The sequence below is a fragment of the Gobius niger genome, assembly GCF_951799975.1.
Source record: "Gobius niger genome assembly, chromosome: 3".
NCBI lineage: Eukaryota > Metazoa > Chordata > Actinopteri > Gobiiformes > Gobiidae > Gobius > Gobius niger.
In genome coordinates this window covers 33,200,798-33,221,289 of record NC_136854.1, presented here as the reverse complement: position 1 = coordinate 33,221,289, position 20,492 = coordinate 33,200,798, and the positions used below count along the sequence as shown (strand labels likewise).

Genomic DNA, 20,492 nt, shown 5'->3' with positions numbered 1-20,492 from the left:
ACAGTTAATTAAGAAGTGTAAAGTAGGGTATTATCGACATATACTCTGCTCCTTTACTTCAACATTTACTTCATTAAATTCAGCGTTCAAACCGGATGAGGTCAAACAGTGCAACTCAAAGGGGGAGAACTGGAGATTTTTCACATCTTAACGTAGAGTTGCCACTAATATATTTGCGGTACATGAGTTGAAAACTTATTTGGAGAATTTTGGTGTTGAGCATACTGTTTGTGTAAAAGTATGAGAGAAAGTCGACATCAGCCAACTGTATAGATGAGTTTAGGAAGACCTCATGTCTACAATTGACCAGCTTAAGGATTGAAAGTATATTTGGCTGAATTTTGACATGCTATTTTAGTTAACTGTAAATATTCACATTTATTTAAAGTTTTTCCACCTCTTTTGAGCACTCAAAGAAAGAACTCTGGATTGACCATGGGAATGTTCATCCAACTGAGCAATTGCAATTTATAACATATTTATAGAAATGTCTTAATTATTGGTCTTATCCATTTCCATGCACTTATTAATAGATGTTGTTTGTGACTGCGCACCATGTGTCTGGTCAAGGTTAGGTACAAGAAATGGCTGAGGTTAGGAAATGGGTTTGGGCGACAAGTCTGGTGTTAATCACTATTTTTCTGCTTTTAAATGATTGACAAATTGCATTTCCAGCTCTATCTTGCAATGAATCGAGGAGACGACTGACAGAGGTTATTCCATTTAATAAATATGATTGTAAATGCGTAAAACAAGTACACACAGCACAGTTGAGGTCGAACAAAGTCACTGTTACACCTTACCGCCTGTTCTTATAGAAAAGCTGTACAGTAATAAACTTTTTTTGAGTTATTCATTTCTATATTTATATAAAAATAATCTGGTTAATTCTGCAGGAGGAGAAATGTCAGGAAAGGGGAGACAGAGAGAGAGAAAGAGAGGGCCAAAAGGACGTGTTATATACATTCTCTCTGTATTTCACAGAATCCTACAATTTTTCAACCAAAATTCACAAACTGTAAGGTCCGTCCTTGTCCAGTTGTGAATTATGCAACAAAGAACAATTTGGAGGCACATCAAAAAGTATTTGACAGAAGTAGGTTTAATCTGGTTATGTGGGAAAAACAAGAAAGTAGTAAACACAAACTGAAATACAGTATTATAATCAACTTTCTTGTTTTTTTTAATTATGTTATATCGTCTACATAAACATATGTGGAGTGATGTTTTGTGTCATTTAGATATTATTGAGTACATTTTCTTGCTGGGATCTTGTTTCAAGAGTTTTATTATTTAGACCATTCCCCTCTGCAGTCAGAGGTCATTCATAAAGCCACTGCCTTGGATTTCAACAATGTGCTGTTGTATCCACATGTGGATGATCTCTCCTTTTTCATCCACTGTCACACACATATCTCCACAGTCTGCAGAGATTGTAACACAAATCTTATCCTCTTTTTACACATGGAACGCTAAGGCCGTTCCCATTCAACCCCCCCGCCTTTGTCGATCCTCTTTTATTCTCACACTTGTGGCTTCAAACACTTTTGTTGTTTGAAGCCACAAGACAGTCCAACTTGTTTTGACTCACGCTACCATTGTTTGTGACGTGATTTTGAACAGTTTCACTTCCCACTGTGCTATTATGTCAAATTCATCACATCTTTAAAGCAGAACTAAGTAACTCATGCTCCTAGGAGCCATGAGCGCCACTGCAGGTGTCGTAGCATGTTGAGGTTTTTTGCACATTAATTGTCCATGAGAGTAAATACTACACTGACAGAAAAGACAAAGGGAGAGAAGGACATTGTACATCCAATGGAGATATTTTTTTCACTCAAACCTGGCTGTAAATACTGTTTAAGTGGCACTAGCCCGAAGTTAGCTTTGCCCGTTAGCATGTTAGCTTCTTCTTCGAGATTCTATTAGTGTGTATTGGTGGCTCCGGGTCAGTGGCAGAGAAAGTTGCAATAGTAGTTTACTGGACAGAGACACCCGGGGGAGATGAAAGACCCCCAATCATCCCATTAGCACTTGTATTACCCTACTACGAAAGGGATTCATTAAGGTAAACAAGTTACTTAGTTCTTCTTTAAGTTATACAACAAGAAATAACATGTACAGTAATTTGTCCAAAGTTGTTAAGAATTGAATACATTTTCAATTAAATTTTCATGGTTTCGTTCACAAATACATTTCTGGGAGAGACATCCACACCACTGTGATGTGAGTAATCACCAAAATCTTCATACTGAGCTCCTAATCGCCCGAAATGTTGAGCTTGGTTTGGTCGATCAGTGTCACAGATCTCCACAAACCCCTGTCTCCATGTGAAATGATTTGCTGTTCCCTTCTACAGTGGCAGATGTCGCTGTACAATAAAGTGTGTCTCTGTTTAATGTTATTGTCGCGCAGCTGTCGTCATGAGCGTCTGTGTTCAAACTGTCGGCGCTTCACATCAAGATTTGATCACGACTGTGCGGCAGCTTGATAATGGCTGTTCTGTCATTTGACTGAAATCTAGGACGGCCGTCTTAATGACATGGTTTATTGGCAACAGGTTTCTAATTACATGGAGTAAATCTTATGAAATAGGGATTTTTTTTTAAACTTTTTTAGTAAAAGTGGTGCAGTATCAGTTTTTAGCAATTCTTTTAAATGTAAAAGAAATAAAAAACATCCATGGTGGTAAACGTTATATATCACATACTGTATGCCATATGTATGTGTGAAAACTGAGAAGAAAACGATACTTCTGTCTTCTCCTTCTAGCATTCATCTTCATCTTTCCTCGTCCAAGCTCTGGTTTCTTCCACGATGTAGTTCTTTGATAACACTGTACTCTCCTTCCATCACTCTGACAGGCGTATTTATGCAGTTATATTGCCTATAAATTATAGATCCATTTGGATTAGACCGTTTTAACACAAGCAAAATATTCAGAACTCTAACCGTCTATGTATATAATTGCTGAGTGACCGAGATCAGTTCTATTTCCTTAATTATTTCGGATTATTACCACTGCTTTATGACCGCAATACTAGGGGACGTCATTGTCCACCATTGCTGCCGTACCTCCATATTTGGGTGGCACAACAAGCTAGTTTTCCATTAGAAAGCATTGCAATTTACACACGATTTAAGCAACTGTAAAGCCTGGTTTCTAATTTATTGGAACTTTCTACAGCTAGATATTGCTCCTGTGATAACGCTTGGTTAATTACACTAAAGAAACCAGGCGGGTTTTCGTAAGGTACATTTTTTGAAAATCCCGCCCTTATGCCCTTTTTAGGAACATGCTCCGTCAGCGCAGGGTAGTTTGTAAATCTGCCATGATTTCCCACGCAGTCTATTATTATTATGTCTATGACTAGGACCTACCTTTGATCTCTTCCTCGCTTTAAAAGACCGTTTGAGGCTCCAAAGCAAAACAATATTTGTTGCTGGTACAGCGGTGGCAGGGCTCGTATATTTGAGCATCACTTCTAAGTTGTAAATCAATTTTGAATCCCAATAGAAATCAATTTTAAATGCCAATTAAGTTACAATTCCCTAACTTTGTATGTTTTGCTTCAGTTTTTTTCAAGTAATGATTGTGTTTGAGTCAGTCATTTGATGTTAAGCTTATTGTAAACTTGCTCACATTTAACAGGATTTGTGGAAAGAACAAACCTGACTTTAATAATAAGGTATCATCATTTCTGGTAAGGGAAAAACAAACATTGCTCAAACACACAGATTTGGCAAACATCCGTTGAAACGTTTCAGTTTATACAACATTTGGAGTAAAAAAGGTAATTCACTGAAAATACAAGAAGTAAAAGGTTAAATCTGTAATTTCAGTTTATAGTTTCTTTTTACTATGGGGAGGAAATAAAAGTAAGAAAGGCCACTACAGACTCCTCCATAATGCTGGGAGATACTGTTCGTAGTGTACTGTATTCAAACTGAAAATGACGCAGTGTGAGTAGAAAATGTGCATTGTGCCGTTAATCATCTTTCTGGAGACAATGGACCAAATGCCTTGATGAACGCTATTACAATTTATATAACAGCATTTCTGTTAAATATAACGTCTGTTATTTAAGTACACAAATATTCTAACATAGACATTCATGATTCACAAAATAAATGTGTTTTCACTCTAACCACATATTTCATAAAAAGTATATTTATATGAATAAATAATACACTACTGCTGTTGCTGCTTCACCGAACAGCAAACCAAGAGGAGATCCGTCAGCGAAACCAAAACACTGTGTACATTTCCCCCTTTCTCTAAGTCATGCTGGAGTCCTCGTCGGGATATTCATCAGTCTTTATAAATAAATGTCCTCTTCAAAAGTGTTAAAAGCTGAGCCTGTACACAGTCTTTGTCCTGGAGTGAACGGGGCACAGTATGTCAGAGGGGTCCAACATGCACAAGTATAAAGCTCGAAACCTTTGAGTCCCGAAATGGTAAAAAAATATCCATGAAACGGCTGGAGCGCAGCATCCAGTCCATGATTAGACGATGTATGTGGGGAGCTCTGTGGAAAACTTCACATGATGGACATGAGGCTTCATACATCCTGCAGGGGGCGACACAGAGGAGAGGAAAAAGCAACATGTTAGAAAATATGACTACTAGATATCATCCATCATCTAGTCACAGCGACTTTGGTCATGAGGCAGGGTATTGAGTTAGTTTCTCATGATCCACCCACTCTACAAATGCATGGAATTAAATGAGAGGAAGACGGCAAATTAAAACAGCAAGTTTGCAGGGTACAGTGAGGTAAGTTTGCGAATCTAGAATTGCTTATGTAGTTTTTATCTACTTTATGTCCATTCCAAAATAGGTCATCAACCAAATGTCTCGAGAGCATTTGTACTGAACATATGTGTCGAGATACACTACATAGTTGAGAAAACATAATACCTTGCATGCAATGGGTGAGGAACGCACTTCTCTATCCTTATGGTGGGGAGCTGACATTGCTGTAATACCACCCCCTGTTGGCCAGGGGCGACTCCAAGAGACACTTGGGAGCATTGTTTCTAATGGGACTTCAAATGTCCCAATAATGGCTTAAAAGCCTGGCTCCAAAGAGTTTTTATTTTTCTAAAAGTCGCGATGACCCATGTGACAATGCTGGGGTAGGTGAAATACTTTTAACCACGCTGGTTTTTGTTTAAAAGCCCTAAAATTGGAAGCATTTTCAGTGCATTAACTGGGTGGTTAACTCTGTGGAGGCTCCGCCCACCCCAAGAGCGCAGGGCTTCCCGCCCTTTTGTCCTTTTAAGGCACAAGCTGCGTAGAAGGAGACAGAACGGCCATTAAGGTTCACACACGACGGGAACCTTTTCAATGAATGGGGCTGAATGGTCATCTGCTCCTGCTCATCTTTATTATATTTTATCTATGCTTGCATGTCTCAAAATCTTGGCCAAGTTAATACAATTAAGTTTAAGGTGCACTTTGTGGCGTGTTGGGACCTCATTTAGCACACATTTGGAAACACATTGTCTCCAAAGGAAAATCCGTTCTGCATTTGAGGACCCATCTTTATGTACAGCAGGTTCAAAAGACTTTATTTTTTCATTTGGTCTGCATAGTGCATGTTAATGAACATACTGTACATGAGACTCTGCATGTAAACACACCATGCTGAATTGTAGCCATGGGCTACTTTCAATCCGTTGTCCCCAACTCGCACTCTCAAACACACTCTCACTCAACCTGGCCTATTGTACATGTTTTAGTGGTAGATCAATTCCAGAGAATGCTTTGATAAGACCCAATTTTGACTCAACTTTTGTTCCCATTACAGGCTTTCTTCCCCTTTGACAGGACAGGCCCTCTGAGTATGCCATCTGTATTTTTCGTGCATGTTCATCAGGGCCATCATCATAGTGCCCAGAGAAAACCCACTCAGACAGGGGGAAACAACCCTACAGACCATATAGATAGAGCCCACACATCAGGGGGAACAAAGCATTGTTGCTGTAACGTCAGTGCACTTATCCACTCAGCCACTGTGCCAGGTATGTCCCACTTACATGTCGCATAGTTGTCACCCATGACTATTATGCTCTTCTACTGCAACGACAGGTGGCCCATACTGTCAACACAGGCCACAGGCTTCATGCAGCTGCTCCTGGCTTTTCCATTTTAACCTCTAAACACCGTGCACCTGGTGTCTGTGTTTTACAGTAAACAAACCACCCAGGCATTAGACTTGAGGAAAGCCACCACTGCGCTGTAAACAGTCTCGGAGACTGCTTTGGAGCAAACATGTTATTAGCAGATTCGCATCTCCCTCAATGAACGCACCGTGGTTAAATTTACATTAGCTGAAGACACAGGTGTGAAAGCAAAATAGCTAAACAGGAAGGTTTAATATATAGATTTCAAAAAAAAGAGATGTTTTCAGACATATTGAAGAGCAATGCTGTTAGAGTAAATATAGTAGTTTATGTAAAGAAAAGTACAAAGAAAAGGCAATGAAAAAAGCAAACAAAAGACTGAAGAATCAAGGAAAACAAAATCATGGGTGTGCAGAATGGTGATGGATATGAATAAAGATGATGTTCAGAGATTTTTTTGAAACTATAGAATATTGGTAGCAGCTGAAAACAATACATTATTCCTTCCTCAGAGGTGTCACTTGATGTTAAACAGTTTTTGGCACTGTCTTCCTGCTTGTTGTAGCAGGCTGACAGCGCCACCTGCAGTCCGGCTTCTTCAAGAACTGTGTAATAGGTGTGGGTAAGTCAGTCTGCCCCATTGTCCCGGTTCACAGTCTGAGGAGCGCTCTTCCGGATCTCGATGGCTTCCCTGATCCAATGGTGATATTTGTTGCGCTCTGTGCCGATGACGTGGGCCTTGTCTCAGTACATGAGCCTCGCAGTGGTCTGACTTTAGCGGCTCCTGTTCTGCTTGTCGTCTAGCTGCTCGCGTGCATGCTTTCGAACTTTCCCACACCTGAGACACCGTTCTGAAGAAGTTGGACTGCAGATGGCGCTGTCAGCAGGAACGTGACGTGACACCCCTGAGGAAGGCCACAGTTGTAGCCGAAATTGTCAGGTATGAAATAATAACGCACCTAATTAGGCCAACTTGTTACACATATGGCCAACTTACAATGATTCTCATGCTTCAACCTATAAAATTTGACTTCTAGATGACAAGATACATCTTCTTCAAATATTTCGTCAATCACCACTCTTATTCACCCTGTAGTTAATTAATCATGCCAAATGTGAAGATACCATCTGATCTAGCTGCAAAGGACCTATTCTCCCCTGGTGATCGTTCACCAGTGGGTCGGCCCATTTCACCTCTGAGAAACACAACAAAAATATGAGTTTAGTGGCTCTCGCATGAACAATGACATGATGACAAAACACAATGCAAAAGACAGGTAAAAAAAAAGTCAAATTACAAATATAAAATCTACTTTTAGATTTGAATAGATCTGTATTTACTTACCTATGGGCCGCGGGTTGAACGCAGTGTCCAGTATCTCCAAAGAGGGCGCGCGGTCCGGTTGTGAGGTGGGCGTGGCCTCTGTTGGATTAGCTGGACTCATCATTTCTTGTTCTTTTTCGTTCTGCATCTGCGCATAGACGTTGAGGCCTGGGATCTTCCTTGAGGAAAGATTTACAGTGAGACAAACGGACACAAACACTGGCGCTGTCAGCGTTCGCTCTGGGAACCAACCATTGAAGGGGGATTGGCTTTTGAGGTATTATTTCTGTGAATTTAACACAAAAATAAGGACTTGGCCAGAACTATTAGAGTTATCAGGTATATAGATAATCGGCATAAGAAAATTGTTCTTTTGCCATCATTCATTGCCAGTAAATAATGTAAACTCTCATATGAGCCAGGTGCTCGGTCAGGGTTGGAAGGAGCATTAGCAGCTCTGCAGTTTTATGGCAGAAACATGACTGAACACACACATGTACACACAAAATCCATCAGACAACTTTGGGCGCGGGTCCCAAATTGAGGTCACCAAAGCTTCTCAAAAAAGTGGACCAATCTATGGCAATGGCAATTAAAAGTACACTAAAAATGGATGTAAATGACTTAAAATATAAGAGCTTGTCAAATTGAAGAGTTTGTAAAGGTTTTGAAACAAGACGACTAAGCAACTAGCCCAGGAATCGCTTCTCTATGGATAATATACATGGGTCTATGCCATTGTGATTAGCTATTATCCTAGTCTGATGCATGTAAAATATCCCCCACTCGTGTGACAATGGCTGAACAGTTTCATTCCCGTCTGGCCTACTGATCGCTCTGACCTCTCATGCCCTTTTCCTCTTGAAACCGCACCTTGGCGAGACGAAATAATTTAACATTTCAGAAAGGTCAACCGCTCTGATATAAAGGGCTTAATATTGATAGATAGCAACTGAAGGCTGAGTGACATTTCTTTAGCTCCTGGTCTGACCCAACAAAAGACCGGTTGCGCATCGGGGGAGTTTGAGCGATCAGCTTTTGACAGGCAGATACCGAGCTTCCCTGTGCGAGCCCGGTGAGCGTCCTTTGTTTATAAAGCTGTCAGGAATGGCCAGACGAGCTCAGACACCTCTCAGACACCTCTCACTGCATTGTGCGATGATGACTATATTCATGACATTTCACAAACACTTTACCTCTTGAATTTGTAGATGACAAATACAGCTAAACCCGCGACCACTACTGATAGGAGCATTAGCATTGCCGATCCACTGTGGTTCTCGCTCGTGTCCACAAGGGGCGCTGCGGAGACAGGGAAGACAACTAGATCACCGTCAACATAACCACCAAAGGGCAAAGATGTATAGGCTAAAAAAGAATCATGCAACAAGCAGACAATACCATTTTAACACCTCTATGAGGCCGTGTTCACACTTCTTGGTCCACTGGACTCGATCCATATGGTTAATTCACACGGGTCATTGGTCTTGATTGTGCTCACAGAGCGCAGAAAAAGCTCTATCGCCAGAGTCAGACTAAAGCGATATCGATAGGCAGATACTCTATGGAGATTTATATGAGATCTGTTTTGTGTTGGCAGGGTTCAAACCGTTGATTTAATATATATATTTGCACTTCTCCGTTCATTTGAAATCTAATCTCTACTAACGAGTTCCTGTTAGATGGACATATGTTTTAAGAAAGAGTTCATGGCTCCTTCATTGTTAAAACTGATTTTTAGCGGTATTTAAAGTGTTTCCAGAAAATCCCCCAGGATTCGCTTCAAGTGGACCAAATGTGAACACGGCCCGAGTTAAAGATCAGTAGTGTGGACTTCCTTACTCTTATCTAGCCCCTTTAGGACAGTAGCAGCATCCCCAAAAGGAAGAGGCACACATTGTACCGGAGCTCACTCTCTGAATGTCTCTGTGTTGCTAAAGGGGGAGGAGCCAATCACACACAGAGCGGCTTGGATTAGTTTACGTGGGGGACAAATAGAGTTAATAATCCTGGCTATCGTCTATACTGTATAAATGTTGCCTATTAGTTTGCATGCGTTATGTCAGACCGACAAAAAGGTTCTCAGCCGAAGCTTAACAGAGCAAAGTGGACGTCTCATTCCATGCAGATGAAGCGGCTGTTTATTGATTTTCAAGGAGTTATTAATTTTATCTTTACAAGACTGTGTTGATAAAAGCAATTCCAGGCCTTTACATTTATGTATTTCCAAACTGTCATGATCACAACATCAGGTGATGCAGTTCAATAGAGGAAGAAGACACAACAAACACTAAAACAAAAATGGATGGTAACTTAAAAGTTCATTTTTTATCTGGATGTTATTAATATTGTGCCATTTAATTATAATAATAATAATGCATTGGTTTTATATAACGCTTTTTCTGGACACTCAAAGATGCTTTACAGTGCATTATTCATTCACGTTACACTCGGCGGTGGTAAGCTACTATTGTTGCCATAGCTGCCCTGGAGTAGACTGATGGAAGCGAGGCTGACAGTCTGCGCCATTGGCCCCTCCGATCACCACCAACCACTCACTAACTCACTCACTACATTTACCCAGGCTTCCTGGTGTTCCCAAACCGTCTCCCATCCAAGTACCAACTAGGCCCTTCCCTGCTTAGCTTCTAAAATCTGACGGGCAGAGCAAAGTCGGCTTAAGTCTTGTTTTCTGAAATCTTGTTTTGACACAGTTCAATGAAAGAATGTGGAGATTGAAAGTGAGGGTCCGCACGGCAGTGAAAGCACCCCATTTTTTTAATTGTTTCTTACACCATAATATGTGAGGTTTCGGGCCTCATGCCCTTCATCAGACGACGATGAGGCCCGAAACCTCACATATTATGGTTTTCAATCTCTGTAATCTTATTTTGGCTCCAGCACGCAGGTTTTACGGCCATCGATGTGCGTGCCTATGTCTTTTTAGCCAAATGAAAGAATGTGCTCATGATTTTTGTTTAAAGGTACATTATGCAACTTTTTAATGCAGAGAACAAGTTGATATATGTGCGTATTTGGCCTTGTAGTGACCCAGTGGCTGTATGAGTGGTCAGCATGGCATGTTTACTTTCCATCATTGTGGTCTCTACAACGCTCCAGGATGACTTGTTTTGTCAGTTTCCTGGTGAGAGGGTCCGTCAACAAACCTACAAAACAATTGATCCTGGGGCGTTGTAGAGGCTGTCACCATGCTGACCACTCATACAGCTGCTGGGTCACTACAACATTAAATAAAAATATCAACTTTTTTTCCTCATAAAAAGTTGCATAATGCACCTCTAAATTAAATGGAATGTAATGTATCAAAATAATGTATTTATTGCATATTCATGAGATTGAACATTACAATTATGCATCACACTCACATTGTGTGGAGAGGTCATAGAGTGGAAGTGTTGTTTTCTGTTAGTAAGGTCACGGTCCAAGGAAATTCCAAAAAAAAACTTGGATCGGATGGAATACATTTAGCCGTTGCATGAATGAGAGATCCGAACCTTTGGAATTAGGCTTGGACTTTGAGAACAAGCTCTCACTGACCACTGCTAGACGCATAAATGTGTGTGTGTGATTACCTGCTGATAAGTGCGCCGCATACACCGTCACCTGGACACCTGGCCGCAACGTGAACTGGACCAGGTTTTGATTTAAGGCGCTGAGCAAAACTTCAGACAACTGTAAAGACAAAGACAAAAAAAAAAGGCACGTTTGAAAATAATAACACAAATTGTACAGAGGAGAGAAAGGTCATCGCCCAAGTTCATCTAACTTCAGGCTCATCTGTCTCTACCGCTTCATTTATCAACATAGTCCTGACATTTGAGAGCAAATTAGTTTGTAGTCCTGATCAATCTTTGCACGGATTCATTTGTTAATGTCAGGTGAAAAATAATGGCGTTCAAATCATGTTTGCCCTTGACAGCACTTTCATGCGCGCTGCTTCTGCTACGGTAAGTTTGTGTGTAAGAATCAACAGCAAGTCATGTAAGACAGACCAATACATGGAACAGTATGACATTATGCTTATTATATAAACCTTATCAGAAGCTCTCGAGGCACAATGACACTTTGGCAATCCTAATTCCCAAGATTGCAACTCACTTCTTTAAATATTAGGTGTAATGGGCTACATTTGTTGATTCAGTTTTGAGACACCTTATCATTAAAGGGGCTAGATGCAAGTTGGTCATTTTATACTCAGTACTGCCACCTCAGGTCTTCTCACTGCAGCTTCTATATTAAGCTCGTGCATGACGGCACTTCGGACCCGAATTAACACCTTTTTGAGTGACAGTGCAGGATTTTAGAGGTAGTTGTGGTGAACAGGTCTAGGCTCACACCTTAGGACATTGCTCCTGAGGACATAATTTAAAGGGACTATACGGAGTTTAAAAATGTTAAAACTAAGTATTTTCCTCTGTCTACATGTTCCAGCCATGTCCTAATGTGTAGAATGAGCTCAGACCTGTTCACCACAACTGCCTCTAAAATCCTGCACTGTCACTCAAAAAGTGGTTACTTCGGGTACGAAGTGCCGTCATGCACGAGCTTCATATAGAGACTGCTGTTACATGTAAGACCTGAGGTGGCAGTAGTGAGTATAAAATGACCAACTTGCAGCTAATCTCTTTAAACTTTGCCTTTTAAAGCCAAATTATTAATTAATTTAACATCCCCTGCCTGGACCGTGCACACTTTCTCTAGTTTGGCTTTGCCCAAATCTAAAAGCTTCTTGAAAAAAAGTCTCAAAATAGCAAATAAAACGAGACAAAAACGAGGATGAAAATGCAACAAAAGAGCGACACAAACATAAAAAAAATATTGATGAAAACATGAGAAAGAAATCAATTAAAACATTACAAAAATGCAACAAAAAAGTGACGAAAAAGTGGCAAAAATGAAACGATACAAAAAAGCAATGGAAAAAGTCACAATGCTGCACGAGCAAAATTCGTTTTGATGAGTTTTGTCGGTCTTAGCTTTCAAATGAGGCGTGACAATGGTCTATACTAGGCTATCTGATGAATATGTTATAGTTATATGCTCATGAATATGAGCATATATAATTAGCCACTTTCTTGAGCGGTCCTTGCCCGTTGCTCCCGAGGTCTTCCTCATCACTGGATACGTCTGCTTCGTGATGGCCCCCGGTGTCGTAAGACGTCGGCTCCGAATCAAATGCTTCAATTGTGCGACAGCAAAGGTTGATGTCGACATTTTTGCAGAGATTTGAAGCATCCACTATCTTCCACGTGCAGCGTTTGTTTCCCAGGTTGCCGTTTGAAGTTTCCGGGTTGGTGGAAGTAATCTGGCTCATGCTAACTTCCGGGTTGGCGATTCTCATTAGGGCTTGATTGACCGTCATTGAGGCCCCGGCTTCTGCGTGGTACGCTCCTCTTTCTCGGCCTTGTGTGATGCCATGAGCCACAATATCAAAATGTTTGTTTTCATCATCAATATATATATACATAATAGTTTCAATTGTGGCTCTTGATCTTGGAATCTCATGAATATGAGCATATAACAGCAATGTGGAAATGTTGCCATTTATTTAGGCCTTGATTTAACACTTTTCAGAATAAACTCCGGTTTAGCTCGTGCACATCAAGCACTTTACAACCTTCCGACTCTCCTTCATCTAGAGACCTAGGGGTGTGTAAAGATTTTGCATTTACAATCGCCGATGGGTTGACCACAGCCAAGAACATATTGATCACTCTTAAGTTGTAATGTTTGATGACTAATGTGGGTATAAAATATGTTGAACGGACTACAGAATTATAAAAAGCGTCCCTGAGTTCCTTGCAAACTGTACGTTAGGATCAAAAGCAATTGGAGAAACATAGCACATTGACGTCGCTATGGACTCAAATCAAAACACATCACAAAAACAACTCTCTCATCTGCTTTCAGTCCACCTCTGAATTTTTAGCTGCAACACAAGCTACTCAGATCATCCTCTACAATCAAGGTCAGTGCAGCAGAGCTCACTTATTGGATCATTTCAAGTCTAAACCGCTGAATCCAAGTGAAGACAATGTCCTCGAGCAGCCAGGCAACATGTATTACATCATTCAATTATTTCTCAGCAGGAGTGTGAGAGGATAACCAGGAAACACAAGAAGAGAGATTTTTAAACTGCAGAGAGAGGTCAACGCTAAGGCCAAGACAGAAATGAAAACTTCCGTCTGCAGCAGCGGCAGATCAAGAAACAACATGAGGAACGTTAAAGGAAAAGATGCAGAGATTCCAAGATCAAGAGTCACAATCGAAACACTGCAAAGAAAGCTGCAGGAAAACCACGTTAAAAGCCTTCCCACTATTGATGATGCAGACAAACATTTTGATATTGTGGCTCATGGCATCACACAAGGCCGAGAAAGAGGAGCGTACCACGCAGAAGCCGGGGCCTCAATGACGGTCAATCAAGCCCTAATGAGAATCGCCAACCCGGAAGTTAGCATGAGCCAGATTACTTCCACCAACCCGGAAACTTCAAACGGCAACCTGGGAAACAAACGCCGCACGTGGAAGATAGTGGATGCTTCAAATCTCTGCAAAAATGTCGACATCAACCGTTGCCGTTGCACAATTGAAGCATTTGATTCGGAGTCGACGTCTTACGACACCGGGGGCCATCACGAAGCAGACGTGTCCAGTGATGAGGAAGACCTCGGGAGCAACGGGCAAGGACCGCTCAAGAAAGTGGCTAATTGTATTGTGAAGACTGTGGTCACCATTTCCTTGGGCGCTGCTGTAGTGGTGTTTTGGTTGTATATTAGATGACCAGACAGCAAATAAAAAGAAACTCATGCATGAAAGTATATTCATCCATTTCCTTTCTAAGCCCTCAAAGTCAAGCTCAAACACAGTATCCAAAGGTGTCAGGTGATGAAGAATTAGGACTGTTGAATTGAATGATCATGCTCAAGTTCTTAGCATTAAAACACGAGACTGAAACCCATGGATATAAAGCTACAATCTGATAAATGAAACGATACAAAACCATCCCTTAAATTCACATTCATCTCCACAGCACCGCTCTTCATCTGCCTTATACGCCAACTTCAACATGATATGAATATTATATGCACTTTTGTATGACTAATCACATTTTTCCCTTGGACTGGCATGTATCTGCACATCATTTCTCTCATTTCTCAGAAGTCACATCCTGTTAATTTCTGGCAACAGAAATCCTCACTGTTGGTGTTCCTCAGGCAAGTGCTACACTAGATTCTGTCACAAACCAAGGCAGGCTTTGTTTGGTGTGGCAATACTGACATCTGCTGGACAAATAAAAGGTTGCAGCTTGGTGTTGCTGCTGTTGTTACACACAAAAGCCGGAAAGTGGCTCCGAAATGCATTATTGTATTTGTATTGTGAAAGTAAATTATTTCCCTCATTTAAAAAGCAAACAACTTATTATTCAAGGTTTTAACAATGAGTCCAAGTCTTTCTTGGGCAAGTCTGTTAAAACGACTGAAGCAAAGCTGTGTTGATTATGATTTCCGCTTTAGTCTCAGTATCATCTTATCTTATTCAGGGCTTAACCTCTTACCCCCCGCCTTAGCCGAGCACATTGTCTCCAGTTCAGCTTTACCCAAATCTAAACGCTTCTCGTCGGAGTTTACAGCCTATGGGCCAGAGTAACGCCTCATTTGTCGCTTGTTTCTTACGTTTTTGTCACATTTTTACTGCATTTTTGCTGCTTATTTGTTAGATTTTTGTCGCTTTTTCATCACCCTGTTTTGTTTTGTCTTTTGATGCTTTTTTTTGCTGCATTTCCTCATTTACATCTCGTTTTAGTCGCTATTTGGACACATTTTTAAGAAGCCTTTAGGTTAAGGCGGGGGTTAAGAGGTCAAACTGACAACAAATTTAGCATTTTGCATTATACCTGAAAAAAAAAAAACTTATTTGGGTTTCCAGAATGTCATTCAAGGGTAGTGGTAGTGGGTCCCAAGGCAAGCTAGTTGAGAACCACTGGTCTAGATGACTGCTTTTTGGAAACTTTTGTTACAATGAACATGTTTTAGCAACCACTTAGATTTTTCTTTTGTTTTCCAAAAGTATACATGTATGTCAACTCTCTAAAGGCACATCAAGGCTTTTAAATGAAGTATCTAGAACGGAATATATGACCACTTTGATCACTCGAACATCTCTTTAATATGAAGGGTTTAAACAGATCTCAAATGCAAAGACCCCTTTCTTTCTTTTTTAAACAAAGTCACGACTCAACCACCTGAGCCACTGTCACCACTTGTCTAAATAAAATGAAAAATTAATCTGACCTGGTCTAAATGTGCCGCGCTCTTGTCGGGCTTCCCCTCTGTCAGCTGTTTGTCGGGCAGTAGGAAGAACTCAGCCGCTGTGGGTAAACCAGGCAGCACCGTCACCAGGAGCTGCTCCTCTCTCATTCCTGTGGCCTGAAAATGAATGGTGAACAGAATATATGAGCAAGAATGGAAACATGTATTCGACATAAGGGTGAGTAGAGGGTTCAAGTTCAATCTCCAACACCAGAAATGCAGACAGTAAATCAGTACATTAACGTCTTAACCCCCACCTGAACTGAGCACATTATTTTCTCCCGTTTGCCTTTACCCAAATCTAAAAGCTTGATGAAAAAGTGTCAAAATAGCCACAAAAATCAGACGGACACAAAGAGACAACAAGACAACATGAGAGCGACAAAAAAGTGACAAAAAATCAATGAAAAAAATCTTAAAGCTTCTTGAAAAAAGTCCAAATCGCAAGAAAGAACGAAATAAAAGACAAAAAAAAAAAAAATCTGATGAGAACAAGGCAAGGAAAAAGATCTATTGAGATCAGTTTTGTAGGTCTTAGGTTTCAAATGAAGCATTAGACTGGCCTATAGGCTGTCAGCTTTTAGATTTAGGTCAAGCCAAACTGGAGAAAATGCACTCGGTTAAGGTTGAGGTAACACTTGTATTACCCCCAGGGACTACGAAAATGATTTATTAAGGTAAAGAAGTTACTTAGAACTGCTTTAAGAAGGATCAACGTTGATAACAATATTTCAATATAATGATATACAGAGGGTTCATGATTCATAAAAAAGGGAAGTGGGAATGAAACACTATGATAAAATGTTTATCCCCCCGTTTTTCTTGAAAGAAGACTTTTTACGATGGAAAATAAATGTGGGTTTCAGTATCAGCTGCATATTAGAAGAGAAATAATGAACAGAAAATACGACCACTTTCTGAAGCCACAGAACGACCTTTTTGCAATGCAATGCAAATAAACATGCACCGGTACGTGAAACCTTCCTCCATACTGCCCTGCTTGAATCCCCTGCTCCTGCCTGATTTCGAATGTTTTCCACAGTCGCGTCAAATCCTCATCTCGTTGCATTTTTTTTTTTTTTTTTCATGTTTTTGCCTCCTGGGTTTGGGGTTGTTGTACGAAAATGAAGTCAATAACAAATAACAAATCTGACATGTTCAGTGGAGAATGAAGAGGGAGACGAGAGCGAGGTATATTTTTGGCATCCATTTTGATTTCTGCCCGATCAAAAAAGTGTGAAAACATGATGCAAGGCTGCGGTGTTTTCAGGAAGGGAGAGGGGATTGATGTTTTGGTGGGTGTCGCTGCAAACAGGGAGTTAATGAGGTGAGAGCTATACCTGGAGTGTCATGTACAGTACTGTTTAAGAGGCGACATGCTGGATTTCTACTATTTTCTGTGGGGTTCAGTATGTTATTATATTTTTGTACGACTTGGTGATATGCCCACATTTTAATCCTGGTCCGATCCCTATGACTATCTATCTGGAGAGATTATTAAACTCCCTTCAATTGAGAAGACAGTGTTAGCCATTAAACTAGAGACAATTTTGGTGAATGACAAAAAACAGAGTGTATGCGATTAAAATATAAAATAAAACCAAGCATTTAAACATGGCTCAATCCATTCGAGATTTAAAGGAATAGTTCACCGTTTTTACATACTGAGATATGTTCTTACCTGAGCTTAGACGAGTTGGTGTGTACCTGTCTGGTCTTTGTGCGTGCCCTCAGTCACGCAAAAAGACCAAAGATGTTTTTAGCATTTGGCCTCTCCCAATGTATTCCTATAGCTCCAAACAGGGTAAAGTTAGAAGAAGTTTTGTTGAAACTAAGCTCTTCCACGGGCACAAAGACCAGACAGGTATGCATCAACTCATATAAGCTCAGGTAAGAACATTTCTCAGTATTGAAAAACAGTGAACTATTCCTTTAATTACAACTATTCCTTTAATTGCCACCAATATAGGCTTTTTTTGTTATTATTATTTTTAATTTTTACACCAACCATTACTTTACTATTACTGTACCATTGCTAAATCTTTATTCTTAAAGGAACTATACCTGATTTTATTTCTAGAAATGGAACAAAATTCATTTTGCACAATTGTAAATTCAAACATTTGTGGGTAAACACTGTGCATCAATTTATCAAACAATTGAATGAAATTTCAGGCTATTTTTCGAGCATATTTGTGCAAGTGACTCTGAAAAGTGACCCTGCAAGTTGTGAAATGTGCACATAAACTTGTCCCTGTGACGAATTGTGATGCTACAAATATGGCTTCCTTTTTCATTGTTTGAATCAAGTATAGGGCCTTTAAAGGCACTATATTTTTTTCTTTCTAGTAGTGGAACCATATTTGTTTTGTCCTCCTTTAGATTATTGTAAACTCAGACATTTGTGGGGAAAACACTGCCCATCTACTTACAAAGCATTTCGAGCATTTCTATGAAAACAACCCTGAAAAGTAACCCTGCAAGTTGTGAAATGTGCCTATAAACGCGTCCCTGTGAAGACTATTTTATAAGTTAGGAAAGAGTTTGGACATGGGGTCTTTAAATATCTGTCTATCTGAGCGTTCATCCATCTCATCACTACTTCCTTCACCATCCCAAAACCGCGCTCCCTTCTGGCCCTGAACCCTGCAGTGTGCGTCCAACCAACCCTGCAATCAGCATGTTCTTGAACCGCATTTCCCTCTGCCCCGCTCTGCTGCGCCATTTATCATCATAAAAGTCAAACGCTTGTCTGGAAATCCTTGAGGGGGGTCGACACACAGAAGCAGAGGTGCAGCCACTGTTTACCCGGATGAAAAAAAAAGAAAAGTGCCGTACCTGGATGAGGGCATTCTTGATGACTCGGCTAACATCCAGCCTCCACTCGGCTACGTCGGGGTTGTGGTCGTCCAGGTTTGATGAAAAGGCGAGGAGATGAGATCGGAAATAGTCTGCGGGGAGATGGGAGAATATATGAGTGTGTTTTAGCATGACCCAAAAGATGGAAAGGTCAGCACTATTATATGGCAGGAGTCTCAGTAAAGATTGCATGGGCATTTATCAAACATGTCCCCGTCTGATCGTGGAAGAAATTTCCTGCTGACCCTGTAAAGGAAAAAAACTCTTTAAGTCCTATGGATAACAGTTCAAATTATCTCAGCCTTGGTTGCACATTCACTAAAAAGTCCTATGTTATATTAATTTCAGACTTTTGCAACTACTTCAAACAGACACCTTAGCCGTATTTTTGTTGCAACACACAATAATGTATTTATCTAGAACGCAAAATAAAGACTTCAATCAAAACACAGACAGAGTGGACAAATCTTCATCGCAGAATCAAGACCAAAGAAACATACTTCGATGGGTATAATACCGTATTTTGTGGAGTGTAAGTCTCACCAGCCAAAAAATTTATAGTGAAGAAGAAAAAAACATATATAAGTTGGTCCAGAGTATAAGTCGCACTAGCCAAAAAATGCATAACGAAGAAGAAAAAACATATGTAAGTCGCTCCGGAGTAGAAGTCGAACCAGCCAAAAAATGCATAATGAAGAAGAAAAAAACATCTATAAGTCGCTCTGAAGTATAAGTCGTACTAGCCAAAAAGTGCATAATGAAGAAGAAAAAATATATATATAAGTCACTCCGGAGTAGAAGTCGAACCTGCCAAAAAATGCATAATGAAGAAGAAAAAAAACATATATAAGTCGCTCTGAAGTATAAGTCGTACTAGCCAAAAAGTGCATAATGAAGAAGAAAAAAATATATATAAGTCACTCCGGAGTATAAATCGCACCAGCCTTGGCAACTTCCTGGGCATGGAGGTGTAACTGCACCGTTGACAAGCCTCTCCTGGCAGCACGTTGTTCAAGCTCTCATTTGCGAACTCGTCCCTCTAGCTGTGCCCAACTAGTTTTTAGCCTGCGATTAGTTTGTTTTGTTTTCTTCATTGCAGTAAGGTAACCTCCGCTTTTCGCCAGTTCCTCACAAATTTTTTGCTCAATCCAAACTTTCTTTCTGCTGCTCGATTACCGTTTTTTAAATCTTCAATGGTACAGGAGTAGTAGATACTGGTACACAAGCCTAGAGCGCCCTCTAGTGGCTGTCAGAATGAAAAAAACAAACATGTGAAATTATATATTTTTATATATAAGTCGCACCTGAGTATAAGTCGCACCCCCAGCCAAACTATGAAACAAAGTGCGCCTTATAGTCCGGAAAATACGGTGTCTGGAAGCTGCCTATAAAATGATAATTGCAGATTTGATGGCTGGGAAAGTTTTAATGGGCTGAATCGGAAAGCTATTTGAACGAGCCTAAAAAAATTGAGAGCAACTTTTATGATGTTGCAATGTTTTGATCAAAATATATACACACAAATCGACAGAGTATAATCAAAGTAATTAGCTTGTACTGTACTGTACTGTACATGTTTGCAGTTCAGCAGTATTAAAAAAAACTGCAACCCGCGCATATTCAACAAGACGCCAGTGCACAGAGATATTTACGGCTGTGGAGTCACAACACAAGAATTGAGTGCAATCAATAGCTCCTATGAGAGAAATAGTGTATACTGTAATTTCCAATGTACAGTTTGATAAACAAAAAAGAGACGCGACAAGAACACTTCAAAAATGTGACAAAAATGCTGCGACAAAAGTTCTGATCAGAACCGGAGAAAAAAAGAGGTTAAGTGCATATTT

At 40.2% G+C, this 20,492-nt stretch overlaps 1 protein-coding gene across 4 annotated transcripts in view; it reads right to left on the bottom strand.

Moving 5' to 3' along the window:
* Positions 1–3,432: 3,432 nt before the first annotated feature.
* Positions 3,433–20,492, bottom strand: part of sorcs1 (sortilin-related VPS10 domain containing receptor 1) — a 239,168-nt gene continuing 222,108 nt past the window's right edge. For 2 of the 4 annotated variants that reach the window (XM_079553284.1, XM_079553283.1), the window contains exons 22-27: positions 18,625–18,737; positions 15,769–15,903; positions 11,047–11,146; positions 8,650–8,755; positions 7,475–7,632; positions 3,433–4,571 (exon numbers count right to left, since the gene is read on the bottom strand). In XM_079553284.1, the coding sequence (XP_079409410.1) occupies positions 4,507–4,571; positions 7,475–7,632; positions 8,650–8,755; positions 11,047–11,146; positions 15,769–15,903; positions 18,625–18,737 (677 nt within the window). In that variant the 3' untranslated portion in view covers positions 3,433–4,506. Of the gene's footprint in view, positions 4,572–7,474; positions 7,633–8,649; positions 8,756–9,295; positions 9,388–11,046; positions 11,147–15,768; positions 15,904–18,624; positions 18,738–20,492 lie in introns of those variants that run through there. The other 2 variants (XR_013792708.1, XM_079553285.1) reach the window with 2 other exon arrangements.